The sequence below is a fragment of the Aegilops tauschii genome, chromosome 7, assembly GCF_002575655.3.
Source record: "Aegilops tauschii subsp. strangulata cultivar AL8/78 chromosome 7, Aet v6.0, whole genome shotgun sequence".
Taxonomy (NCBI): domain Eukaryota; kingdom Viridiplantae; phylum Streptophyta; class Magnoliopsida; order Poales; family Poaceae; genus Aegilops; species Aegilops tauschii.
The window spans coordinates 346,607,788-346,622,396 of record NC_053041.3 but is presented as its reverse complement, the minus strand read 5'-3'; the positions used below and the strand labels follow the sequence as shown (position 1 = coordinate 346,622,396).

Sequence of the window (14,609 nt, the reverse complement as noted above, 5' to 3'; positions counted from 1 at the left end):
TGCCTAACCACTTTGGTTTAGGGGGTTCTCGACGTCGACGCAGCCTCAATGCCTAACCACTTTGGTTTAGGGGGTTCTCGACGTCGACGGAGACTAAATGCCTAACCACTTTGGTTTAGGGGGTTCTCGACGTCGACGGAGACTAAATGCCTAACCACTTTGGTTTAGGGGGTTCTCGACGTCGACGGAGACTAAATGCCTAACCACTTTAGTTTAGGGGGTTCTCGACGTCGACGGAGCCTCAATGCCTAACCACTTTGGTTTAGGGGGTTCTCGACGTCGACGGAGACTAAATGCCTAACCACTTAGGTTTAGGGGGTTCTCGACGTCGACGGAGCCTAAATGCCTTAGAGTTCAAGCAACTTTGGTTTAGGGGGTTCATAAAAGAGTTCAAGCAACTAAGACAAGCAGCAACTAAGAGTTAACATACTGGTTCACAACAAACTGGTTCACAACAACAACATATTGATTAACATAGTGGTTCACAACAACTAACAGTTAACATAGTGGTTCACAGCAACAACATAGTGGTTCACAACAACTAAAGCAACACCATAGTGGTTCACAACAACTAAAGCAACAACATAGTGGTTCACAACAACTACACATCCATAGTACATAACTTAGTTCACAACAACACCATACTTCACAAAAGGTCAGCAAAGCCAGCATTCTTCTTCTTCATGTTGATCTGGATCTTGCTCTTGCTCTTCCTGTACATATTCATTCTGACAAGATGTCCAGGATCCCCTTCAATTTCTGCTTGTTCTTCTCCTCTGACTTCAACAGTTCAGCAATCTGAATCTTTAGCTGATCCCTCCTTGCTGTGAGCTTGTCATGCCCCTTCTTGAGATCTCCCATGTGAAGGAGCAGCTGGGTGTTCTCCTGGGTGAGCTTTTCCTCAGATTTTTTGAGTTCATCAACCTGGAATTGCAGGTTCCTGGTGGATGTACTAAGCACTTCCTTCTCTTTTAGATGATTAAACTTCAGGTTCCTGATGCAAGTGCCTTGAGATTGTGTCAGGTTCATCAGTACTTTATACTTCTCCTGCAGCTTGAAGATCTCTGCATCTTTCTTCCCCATCTCTGTCTTCATGTCAGATACAACTGAATCAGAAACATGCACATCCTGCATCTTAGCCTGCAAATAGCTGAAATCTACCCTCCTATCCTCTTGAGCATTCAACAGTTGGTGCACATCTTCAACCAATTTGTCATAGTTGGCCTCTAGATTATTTTTTTCTTCAGTGAGATGGTGAATAGTGAGTGAACTCTCCAGGTTATCCTTCCTCCTATCACTCTTGCTGTCATGATACATTTCCCATAGCTTCAACAAGGCATTCTGCAATGTAGGAGGCCACTCTGGGTCAACCCAGAGAACAATACCACAGTTGTCATCTTCCTGCAATATAAACAACCATAGCATGTGCAAAATCAATCTCCTAGGTAAATTATTTAAGCAATAAACTTTGAGCAACTAGCTTTAAACAATGAACTTTGAGCATCTTTAAACAATGTAGGACCCTAAATGACTAGCCACTGAATTAAAAAATGAACTTTAAGCATCTTTGAGAAACAACTTTAATAATATAGCCAACTAAAGAATGAACCTCTGACACTAAACACTATCTGAATTTTGAGCTTCTGACATTGAATCTCCCTGACCTAAAACAACCAAATAATTTGCAAAGTGAGTACTCTTGTGAGCTAAACAATGATTATCTGCACTGCAAACTAAGCTGTTGACCAATTATAAAATTACTGGCCAAATTAAATATACATGGCAAGCATCAACACATTTTCTAATCCACTGATTAGCATCAGTAGTACTAAATGGCTACAAAATGACCCTCACAGCTACCCAGTAAACAATACAATTCCAGGTTGGTGGTGGTGTGTCCAGGCAGGCCAAACACAACTACAAAATGACCATGACAGCTACAAAATGACCATCACAGCTATGCTACAAGAGTACTCATTAAACAATGTGCATCAGCACATGGCTAGATTAAAGAACATGAATTCTATGCTCTAGAGTGAACAATTCTATGCACATGGCTAGATTAAACAATACAATTAACACAGAGTTTGGACAGAATCTTACACTCATAGGACAGACTAAGAACCTCCTGCCCGTGTTAAATGCTTCGAATGCTACACGCCTCTCAGCCGCCACGCCATGCTGATGGCAAAGAACTCTGGGTGCTGTCTCAATGCCACTGTAGTCTTGGTCTTCAATGCTAGTAGGGATCTACAGGAACAAAAGGAAAACAAAATCCCCAAATCAAATCAAATCCCCCCAAATCCCAAATCTGATAACCCAACCCTAACCCTAGCTCTACAACTCACCCGGAAATGCGTGGCTTCGTCGTCGGAGAGGTTCATGTATTGCACGCTTGAGTCCTGGCTGCTCTCGTCCTCCATGGCGCGACGATGAGCCGGTTGAGGTGGCGGCGGCGGCGGCGAATCGGAGAGAGGAGGGAGAGCCAGAGTGAGAGTGAGGTCGACCGTCGAGCGACAGTGAGGCGAGTCCGACCGAGCCCATGTAACCGACCGAGCCCATGGAGTATAACCGACCGCGTCGGCCTCGTCCTAGTCAGCGACCCGTCCACGCGCCGATTCGGCCAGCGTGTCACCTGACATGTGGGCCCGACCTGTCGGATACGCGGTCAATACGCGCTTATACGGCTTTCAGTCCGTTATGCACCACTTAGGCCCTGAGTTGGTACTAAACTGCGACATGCACGAGTAGTGCCGTCGATCTAGATTCTGGCCGCCAATAAATACTACCTTGCTCACGTCGTCCCGCCTGCATTCTCATCTACATCCTCCCCTCGCTCGCCCTCTCTCTCTCAAATCTTTGCCATGGAGCCGCCAGTGTGCCCACGCGCAGACGAGGAGTCGCTGCCCCGCGAGGACGCTCACTCGAATAGCTGCGACGAGGACCCCTACGCGCCGCCGGACGAGGTTGCGCCGGAGCCCCCAACTTTGGATTGGTTTTGGGGCCAGTACAATCTTTGTCTATGGAAGTCACTGCCGCCGGCTGAGAAAGCCAGTCAAGTGGCGTTCAAAAAGGAGATGGCAGAGGAGGAAGCCAGGTACCAGGCGGCCTGTGAAGCCCGTGATGCCGCCTGAAAAAAGGAGGCGGCGGAGCTTTGGGGGCAGGCTGATACGTCTCCAACGTATCTATAATTTATGAAGTATTCATGCTATTATACTATCTGTTTTGGATGTTTATGGGCTTTATTAAACACTTCTATATTATTTTTTGGACTAACCTATTAACCCAGAGCCCAGTGCCAGTTCCTGTTTTTTCCCTTGTTTCAGTGTTTCGAAGAAAAGGAATATCAAACGGAGTCCAAACGGAATGAAACCTTCGGGAGAGTTATTTTTGGAAAGAAAGCAATCCAGGAGGCTTGGAGTGCACGTCAGGGGATCAACAAGGAGAGCACGAGGCAGGGGGGCGCGCCCACCCCCTAGGCGCGCCCTCCACCCTCATGGGCCCCTCGTGGCTCCCCTGACCGACTTTTTTCGCCTATATATATATCCATATACCCTAAAACCATGGGGGAACATAATAGATCGGGAGTTCCGCCGCCGCAAGCCTCTGTAGCCAGCAAAAACCAATCGGGACCCTGTTCTGGCACCCTGCCGAAGGGGGAATCCCTCACCGGTGGCCATCTTCATCATCCCGGCGCTCTCCATGACGAGGAGGGAGTAGTTCACCCTCGGGGCTGAGGGTATGTACCAGTAGCTATGTGTTTGATCTCTCTCTTGTGTTCTTGATTCGGCACGATCTTGATGTATCGCGAGCTTTGCTATTATAGTTGGATCTTATGATGTTTCTCCCCCTCTACTCTCTTGTAATGGATTGAGCTTTCTCTTTGAAGTTATCTTATCGGATTGAGTCTTTAAGGATTTGAGAACACTTGATGTATGTCTTGCATGTGCTTATCTGTGGTGACAATGGGATATCACGTGATCTACTTGATGTATGTTTTGGTGATCAACTTGCGGGTTCCGTGACCTCGTGAACTTATGCATAGGGGTTGGCACACGTTTTCATCTTGACTCTCCGGTAGAAACTTTGGGGCACTCTTTGAAGCACTTTGTGTTGGTTGAATAGATGAATCTGAGATTGTGTGATGCATATTGTATAATCATACCCACGGATACTTGAGGTGACATTGGAGTATCTATGTGACATTAGGGTTTTGGTTGATTTGTGTCTTAAGGTGTTATTCTAGTACGAACTCTATGATAGATCGAACGGCAAGAATAGCTTTGTGTTATTTTACTACGGACTCTTGAATAGATCGATCAGAAAGGATAACTTTGAGGTGGTTTCGTACCCTACAATAATCTCTTCGTTTGTTCTCCGCTATTAGTGACTTTGGAGTGACTCTTTGTTGCATGTTGAGGGATAGTTATATGATCCAATTATGTTATTATTGTTGAGAGAACTTGCACTAGTGAAAGTATGAACCCTAGGCCTTGTTTCCTAGCATTGCAATACCGTTTACGCTCACTTTTATCATTAGTTACCTTGCTATTTTTATAATTTCAGATTATAAAAACCTATATCTATCATCCATATTGCACTTGTATCGCCATCTCTTCGCCGAACTAGTGCACCTATACAATTTACCATTGTATTGGGTGTGCTGGGGACACAAGAGACTCTTTGTTACTTGGTTGCAGGGTTGTTTGAGAGAGATCATCTTCAACCTACACCTCCCACGGATTGATAAACCTTAGGTCATCCACTTGAGGGAAATTTGCTACTGTCCTACAAACCTTTGCACTTGGAGGCCCAACAACGTCTACAAGAAGAAGGTTGTGTAGTAGACATCAAGCTCTTTTCTGGCGCCGTTGCCGGGGAGGTGAGTGCTTGAAGGTATATCTTTAGATCTTGCAATCGAATCTTTTAGTTTGTTGTTTTATCACTAGTTTAGTCTATAAAATAAAACTACAAAAAATGGAATTAAGGTTGCCTCATATGCTTCATCTTTTTAATGTCTTTCGCGAAAATGATGGGAAGGAAAATTGTGCTCAAGTACTAGAAGAAGAATTACATAGAATGCTTGGCATAAAATATGTGAATGATGAATATGATTGCAATGTTGTTAGTATGAATTCTTTGAATACCCATGATGCTAATGATATGCAAAGCCACAAGCTTGGGGATGCTATGTTTGCTGAAGATGATATGTTTTGTCCCCCAAGTTTTGACGAGCAAATTTATTATGATGAAAGCATGCCTCCTATTTATGATGATTATATTGATGAAAGTGGATTTGGAGAGGTCATGACTTTATTTAGTGATGAATCCACTATTTCGGAAGAGGTTCCAATTGATTATGAGAACAAAGTTGCTATCTATGATGATTATTGTGATGACATGTATGATATAAAGAATAATGATAACCATGAAACTTGTCATCATGATTTTAATTTTCAATTGGATTATGCTTCACATGATAGTTATTTTGTTGAGTTTGCTCCCACTACTATTCATGAGAAGAAATTTGCTTATGTGGAGAGTAATAAATATTCTATGATTGTACATCATGAAAAGAATGCTTTATGTGATGGTTATATTGTCGAATTCATTCATGATGTTACTGAAAATTATTATGAGGGAGGACCATATGCTTGTAGGAATTGCAATAATATCAAGTTTCCTCTCTATGTGCTTAAAATCTTGAAGTTATGCTTGTTTTGCTTTCCTATGCTAGTTGATTCTTGTTCCCATAAATTATTTGCTCACAAAATCCCTATGCATAGGAAGTGGGTTAGACTTAAATGTGTTAGTAATATGCTTCATGATGCTCTCTTTATGTTTCAATTCTTATCTTTTATGTGAGCATCATTGAAATCATCATGCCTAGCTAAGGGCGTTAAACGTTAGCGCTTGTTGGGAGGCAACCCATTTTCTTCTTCTTTTTGCTCCTGTTTAGTAATAAATAAATCATCTAGCCTCTGGTTAGATGTGGTTTTATGTTTTAATTTGTGTTTGTGCCAAGTAAGACCTATAGGATCTTCTTGGATGATAATTATTTGATCTTGCTGAAAAAGACAGAAACTTTCTGCTCACGAAACCAATTGTTTAAAATCACCAGAACGTGATAAAATACTAATTCCAATTGCAGCAGATCAGTAATCAAATTATCTAGGTCTCCCTATTTTGGTAGAAATTTTTGAGTTCCAGAAGTTTGCGTTAGTTACAGATTACTACAGACTGTTCTGTTTTTCGTGTGTTGTTTGCTTATTTTGATGAATCTATGGCTAGTAAAATAGTTTATAAACCATAGAGAAGTTGGAATACAGTAGATTTAACACTAATACAAATAAAGAATGACTTCATTACAGTACCTTGAAGTGGTGTTTTGTTTTCTTTCGCTAACGAAGCTCACGAGATTTTCTGTTAAGTTTTGTGTTGTGAAGTTTTCAAGTTTTGGGTAAAGATTTGATGGACTACGGAATAAGGAGTGGCAAGAGCCTAAGCTTGGGGATGGCCAAGGCACCCCAAGGTAATATTCAAGGACAACCAAGAGCCTAAGCTTGGGGATGCCCCGGATGGCATCCCTCTTTCGTCTTCGTTCATCGGTAACTTTACTTGGAGCTATATTTTTATTCACCACATGATATGTGTTTTGCTTGGAGCGTCATTTTATTTTCTTTAGCTTTGCTTGCTGTTTGAATAAAATACCAAGATCTGAAATTCTTAAATGAGAGAGAGTCTTCACATAGCTACATAATTATTTAACTAATCATTGATCTTCACTTATATCTTTTTGGAGTAGTTTGTCATTTACTCGTGTGCTTCACTTATATCTTATGAGTAAATGGTTGAATGATTTGAATGTCATAAATCTGAAATTATATATGTTTCATATGCTTATCCCATGGGGAGTAATGACTTCACCTATAAGAAGTAGAGGTGGTAATTTTTTTGAAGGGTAGAAAACATTGTATTGGTCACTTGAACAATTCATGAAAGAATATTGAAGGAAGAGATATTTCACATATAAATATACTATCTTGGACATCTTCTATGATTGTGAGCCCCATTAATTATTTTCAAAACTGAGCAAATTAGTTAAAGTTGGACAAGGAAGACAACATAATGAGTTATGCTTGGGTATATTTGTATAGAAGTTATATTGTTATGGATCCTCTAACATGTGGTGCTTGCTATTTAGAATCTTTTGCTAGCCTAAATTTCTGTACTAAGCGGGAATACTGCTTGTGCATCCAAAATCCTTGAACCAAGTTTCTTCCATGAGTGTCCACCATATCTACCTATATGCGGTATTTACCTGCCGTTCCAAGTAAATTTGCATGTGCCAAACTCTAAACCTTCAAATAATAATCTGTTTTGTATGCCTGAATCGCTCATGTAGCGACTAGGGCTAGCAGTATCTTCCATGCTAGGTGGGTTATTCTCACAATGAGTGGACTCCGCTCATCATTCATGAGAAAATGGCTGGTAACTGGGATGCCCAGTCCTATGATCAAAAGATCAAAAACAAATTCGCAAATAATTTAAACAAAACTCCCCCAGGAATGTTGATAGTTGGACGGCACCCGTTGTTTCGGACAAGCCGTGGAGTGATAGAGGCAAAGGTGTCCCGTCTTTCGATGAGATGATGAATATCGCTTTGATGGAAGTCGACTTTGACGATCCGACTACGAACGTGCGAGGACGTCGCGCCTTAGCAATCGCTAAACCAACTCCGAGAGGTTATCGACCACGCCGGAGCACGATCAACCTGACCACGAGGGTCTGTTTCCTGCGAGCAAACGAAGAACAGGCAAGAAACTGAGATTGCAATCTGGATATTGCGAATATAAGATGAAAGCTTTATTGATCAAGGTGGGGTTCTGTGACGCCTTTGTCTGGTCGCTGAACACAAACGAAGTACGCGAAGTTGCAGCTATGGCGAACTTTTAATCTAAACAAAACCCAAAGTCTAAACGACGCCCTAAGGGCTGTATATATGGAGGAAGAGGGGGGGAATTTCGTGGCCCTTGAGGAAGGGGTCCGAAACCAACCCTATCTCTTGTTTCCCCACACATACGGACTCTAAAAACAGCCTATACTTATGTATTTCGAAATTACATGGGCCTGGCCCAATAATAAGGTGACGCAGCACCTAGAATAGCCTCTGGACGAAAGTTATGAAGTAGCATCTTGTATATTTCGTCCAAGGCTTCATGCACGCATTATGGTGGCTTCAACGTCCTGAAATCATCACTTGTAACTCCGTTCTTGTTCCCCATGCGCATGCCATCATCTCCATGCTTGTTCTTGCTCCAATGTTCATCCTTCTCAAAGCTAGGCCCTTCATTTGTAAGCAAAACAAATGTATCCAATTTAGGCAGCATCATATTCTCATGAACATTAGAATCATTAGCAAGAAACGAAAGTACCTGGTAATTTAATTGGCGTGCGCGAGCTCTAGTAATTGGTCCAGTATGTATAGCAGCAGGGACTGTGGGTGTAATAATTGTATTGATGTCCTCATCATCCTCCCCTTCTTGAAATGAAGTCGTCCTCGACGGAAGCTCATCTTCCTCACCCAAATAAGGCTTCAAATCTGCAATATTAAAAGTGGGACTAACCCCAAAATCTGCAGGCAGCTCAAGTTTATATGCATTATCATTTATTTTCTCTAACACCTTAAAAGGACCATCAGCACGTGGCATTAGCTTTGATTTGCGCAAATCAGGAAATCTATCCTTACGCAAATGTAACCAAACAAGATCTCCAGGTGCAAACACAACATGTTTTCTACCCTTATCTCCAGCAAGTTTATATTTAGCATTCATACGCTCAATGTTTTCCTTAGTTAACTCATGCATTTTTAAGATCAATTCAGCACGTTGTTTAGCATCAAAATTAACCTTCTCCGAAGATGGAAGAGGCAACAAATCAATAGGTGCACGAGGTAGGAAACCATACACAATTTCAAAAGGGCACATCTTAGTAGTAGAATGCAATGAACGATTATAAGCAAACTCAATATGAGGCAAGCAGTCTTCCCACATTTTCTTATTATTCTTCAAAACAGCCCTAAGCATAGTAGACAATGTTCTATTGACTACTTCAGTTTGTCCATCAGTTTGGGGGTGACAAGTAGTACTAAAAAGCAGTTTAGTCCCCAACTTAGCCCATAAACATCTCCAAAAGTGGCTAAGAAATTTAGTATCACGATCTGAAACAATAGTATTTGGCACACCATGCAAGCGAATAATTTCACGAAAGAACAAATCAGCAACATTAACAGCATCATCGCTTTTATGACATGGTATAAAGTGCGCCATTTTCGAGAATCTATCCACGACAACAAATATGCTATCCCTCCCCTTCTTTGTTCGAGGTAAACCTAAAACAAAGTCCATAGATATATCCTCCCAAGGAACACTAGGTACAGGCAAAGGCATATATAAACCATGAGGATTGAGTCGTGACTTAGCTTTTTGACATGTAGTGCAGCGAGCAACAAAACGCTCAACATCCCGTCTCATCTTTGGCCAAAAGAAATGTGTAGCAAGTACGTCCTCCGTCTTCTTCACGCCAAAGTGTCCCATTAATCCTCCTCCATGCGCCTCCTGCAACAACAAAAGACGAAGAGAGCTAGCTGGAATGCATAGCTTGTTAGCACGGAACACAAATCCATCATTAACGACAAACTTGTTCCAGGTTCTTCCTTCTTTACAATTCTGCAATACATCTTTAAAATCAGCATCATGCACATATTGATCTTTGATGGTCTCCAAACCAAATATTTTGAAGTCAAGTTGTGAAAGCATAGTATAGCGACGAGACAATGCATCAGCAATAACATTTTCTTTACCCTTCTTGTGTTTAATGACATAAGGGAAAGTTTCAATGAATTCAACCCATTTAGCATGTCTACGATTCAGTTTAGCTTGACTTTTAATATGTTTCAAAGATTCATGATCAGAATGTATAACAAATTCTTTGGGCCATAAATAATGTTGCCATGTTTCTAAAGTCCGAACAAGAGCATATAGTTCTTTATCATAAGTAGAATAATTCAGACTAGGCCCACTCAATTTTTCAGAAAAGTATGCAACAGGTTTGCCATCTTGTAATAACACACCTCCTAATCCAATGCCACTAGCATCACATTCAAGCTCAAAAGTCTTATTAAAATCAGGAAGTTGGAGTAAAGGAGCATGTGTCAACTTATCTTTCAATACCGTGAAGGCTTCTTCCTGTGCGGTACCCCAAACAAAAGGCACATCCTTCTTTGTAAGCTCGTTGAGAGGTGCAGCAATGGTGCTAAAATCTCTCACAAAACGCCTATAGAAACCAGCGAGTCCAAGAAAACTCCGCACTTGTGTGACCGTTTTGGGCTGCGGCCAACTCTCAATAGCTTCAATCTTGGCTTTATCAACTTCAATTCCCTGTGGAGTAACAACATAGCCAAGAAAAGATACTCGGTCGGTGCAAAAGGTGCACTTCCCAAGGTTACCAAACAAACGTGCATCACGTAGAGCAATAAAAACAGCACGTAAATGTTCCAAATGTTCTTCCAAAGATTTGCTATAAATCAGTATATCATCAAAATAGACCACCACAAATCGTCCAATGAAAGCACGTAAAACTTCGTTCATTAGTCTCATGAAAGTACTAGGTGCATTAGTTAACCCAAAAGGCATGACTAACCACTCATATAAACCAAACTTAGTTTTAAATGCAGTTTTCCATTCATCTCCCAATTTCATACGAATTTGATGGTATCCACTACGCAAATCAACTTTGGAGAATATTGTAGAGCCACTCAATTCATCAAGCATATCATCGAGCCTAGGAATAGGATGACGATAACGAATAGTAATATTATTAATGCCTCTACAATCAACACACATACGCGACGTACCATCCTTTTTAGGCACGAGTATAATAGGAACAGCACAAGGACTAAGAGATTCGCGTATATAACCTTTGTCGAGCAGCTCCTGTACTTGACGCATAATCTCCTTCGTCTCCTCTGGATTGGTACGGTATGGTGCACGGTTGGGTAGCGATGCACCGGGAATTAAGTCAATTTGATGCTCAATCCCTCGAATAGGTGGTAATCCCGGTGGCACGTCTTGTGGGAAGACGTCAGCGAACTCCTGCAAAATGTGAGTGACAGCAGGGGGCAAAGAGGAAGGCACGTCCTCGAATGAAAATAATGCCTCTTTGCACACAAAAGCATAGCAAACAGATTTGCTGAAATCTAGGTCATCAATATCAGATTTTGTGGCAAGTAAACATGCACTTTTCAATTTAATTTCAGAAACAACACTAGATGGTTTATTATTAGGTTTCATTTGTTGCTCAAATTCCTTTGCCACAATCTGATTTTCACTCTTATTTTTCTCCTGTTTTGCTTTATTAGCTCTATTAATGTCATCTTTCAAAATGGAATCAGGAGTCATAGGAAGCAAAGTAATATTTTTATCCTTATGAACAAGAGTATACTGATTGTTTCTACCATGGTGTACAGAATTTTTATCAAATTGCCATGGTCTACCTAGTAATAAGGAACATGCTTGCATGGGTACCACATCACAATCAACATAATCAGCATATGTAGAGATACTAAAATGCACACGAACAGTACGTGTTACCTTAACCTTGCCGCTGTTGTTGAACCATTGGATGTAGTAAGGATGTGGATGTGGTCTTGTGGTGAGAGATAGCTTCTCCACCATCTCCATGCTAGCCAAGTTGTTACAGCTCCCTCCATCTATGATGACGCGAACAGAACGTTCCTTCACAACTCCCTTTGTATGGAACAAATTATGCCTCTGATTTTGCTCTGCTTGTGTGACCTGCACACTCAAAACACGTTGAGCAACTAAACATTCATACCTGTCAGCGTCTTCAGGAGCCATGTATTGCGTCTCATTTTCAGAATCATCTCCACCATGTTCTTCACGTGTAATAAGAGCCAAAGTCTCCTCATCATAGTCACTAGCGGACTCATACCCACCATCCTCAGTAGCAATCATGACACGCTGAGATTTGCATTCTCTCGCAAAATGTCCTCTTCCCTTACAACGACGACAAATAATATCACTTGTGTGCCCTGTCGATGCCATGGAAGAAGAAGAGCTCTGCACAGGCCCGGCAGGTGTGCTCTTGGCAGAGAGTGGTGGTTGTGCCTGCTTTCTTGTATCACGGCTGGAGGTGGCACCTGATGGAGGTGATGGTGAAGTGGAAGTAGAAGATGCACGCGGTGTCCATGATGAAGGTCGACCTGCAGAAAAGTTAGTTCGCGCCAATGGCTGTCGATCCTGCACTTCACGTTCAGCTTTACAAGCAAGATGGAATAAACGAGTGATATTATTATAATCCTTATACTCTAGAATGGTCTGAATCTCTTTATTTAATCCACCCATAAAACGTGCAAGCATAGCTTCATTCTCCTCAACAATACCACATCTAATCATGCCAGTTTGTAATTCCTGATAATATTCTTCTACAGAATTTTTTCCTTGTCTTAAACGCTGCAATTTTTGAAGTAATTCACGTTGATAATATGGTGGAACCCAACGAGTACGCATAGCAGTTTTCAAAGCAGCCCAAGTAGCTGGAACAGGATATAATCTACAATGTTCAGACCACCAAACACATGCAAAGCTAGTGAAAGCACAAACAGCAGCAGGAACACGTCTCTCCTCAGGATATTGTAAACATGTAAATCGTTGTTCAGTTTCTAACTCCCAAGTAAGATATATATCAGGAACATATCTACCCTCAAATGGTGGAATATTCAATTTCAGTTTAGGGAGATGGTCATGATCTCGTACCTGAGGTGGTGGTGCCGGCCTACCGTTGCGAATATATACCTGAGGTCGACCTGCTGGTGGTGGTGCTGGTGGCTGCACGTAGTTGTGATTTTGATCAACCTCATCCTCATAATCGCCCGCATAATCGTCATCCTCCTCAGCCGCCGCAGGAGCAGGAGCCAAAGAAGCATCAACAGTAGGGACAGCAGCACCCGAATTTTGACCAATCTCAATTGGAACGCGCTGTGCCCGTCCCACTTGATTTGGAAGGCGGCGTTGGAGATGTGGTTGTTGTTGTTGTAGAGGTGCGACATGTGCAGCCGGTGGTGGTTGGGGAAGACGCTTTAGTAATTCAGTAAACTTGTTATCCAGCTTTGTCTCAAACGACTTCTCCACGGCATCTATCTTCTCCATAGCCTCTTCAAATCTGTTTAGCACATCACCCACCTGGCCACTCATCATTTGCTGAAATTTATCATGCAACTCCTTGTTCGTCATGTTCGCCCAATCAGTCTCATCGGCTTGTGAACCTGCCATGGTTAGCAGTAATAGAAACACAAAAGAATATGATCCTGCAGACTACTAGAAGTGGTGGGATGGTGGTGTGTCACAAAACCTTCAAGCGAATCTCAAATTCTTACCAGTTCTTACCCAGCAGCAGGTGGTGATCGGCAACCGTTGTAGTCAAAAACTCTCAAAGCTTGGATATAGCGATTACCAGGGAGAGTCAAACGCACGATGTAGACTTATGTGGAGCTGGGAAGGCTTATAATATGGTAGCAAAATGGTAAGCAATAATCAATTCAGAGATGCAAAGTTGAATAAACGCTCAACGACGGTACTGTGCTGGTCCTAGGCTAGACCGTGCTAGAGACGCGAGCCTAGAACACTAACAAAATCACGGCGCTGCACGTAAACAAGGGAAAAGCACACTCAGGGATTTTTTTTTTCGCTCTTTTTTTTTTTTTTTTTTTGCGCTCTCTCTTTTTTTTTTTTTTCCCGAGACCTACTCAGGCAAGGAAACACGAAACGGAAAATATATGGATCTCTAAAACAAACCGACTATGAAAAGAACTCGGATTGGTGGTGGATATATGGCGGTAGTATATGGCAGCGGTGGTGGTATATGGATACGGATTCAAAGCGGTGGCGGATAAGCAATGGTGGTAGATGGCAAGGCGATGATGATGGTGCGGCGGCGGCGTGACAACTTATGACCAGAACTCGAAACTCTAAAAGACTAGACTCTAAGACCAGCAACTTGACACGACGATGCAACCGCAAATTCAACAAAGCAAAAACCCTAAAAAGATTATGCAAAGGCTCAGATTGGTTCGGATATGATGAACTAACCCTAATTTTTTTTGTTGTGGCTTTTTCGTGGACTGTAGGTATGAAGAACAGACTCGATCTAAACTACGAAAAACTGTAAAATCTCACCGAGCAACCTGGAAATCTGATACCACTTGATAGAGGCAAAGGTGTCCCGTCTTTCGATGAGATGATGAATATCGCTTTGATGGAAGTCGACTTTGACGATCCGACTACGAACGTGCGAGGACGTCGCGCCTTAGCAATCGCTAAACCAACTCCGAGAGGTTATCGACCACGCCGGAGCACGATCAACCTGACCACGAGGGTCTGTTTCCTGCGAGCAAACGAAGAACAGGCAAGAAACTGAGATTGCAATCTGGATATTGCGAATATAAGATGAAAGCTTTATTGATCAAGGTGGGGTTCTGTGACGCCTTTGTCTGGTCGCTGAACACAAACGAAGTACGCGAAGTTGCAGCT

The 14,609-nt window shown here is 42.1% G+C and overlaps 1 protein-coding gene across 1 annotated transcript; it reads right to left on the bottom strand.

Moving 5' to 3' along the window:
* Positions 1-723: 723 nt before the first annotated feature.
* On the bottom strand, positions 724-2,423 carry LOC109748803 (uncharacterized). The gene is made up of 3 exons (XM_073504117.1): positions 2,349-2,423; positions 2,104-2,250; positions 724-1,401 (listed from the first exon to the last, which is right to left on the bottom strand). Exons 1-3 carry the CDS (start codon positions 2,421-2,423, stop codon positions 724-726), a joined length of 900 nt encoding a protein of 299 aa, XP_073360218.1.
* Positions 2,424-14,609: the final 12,186 nt, after the last annotated feature.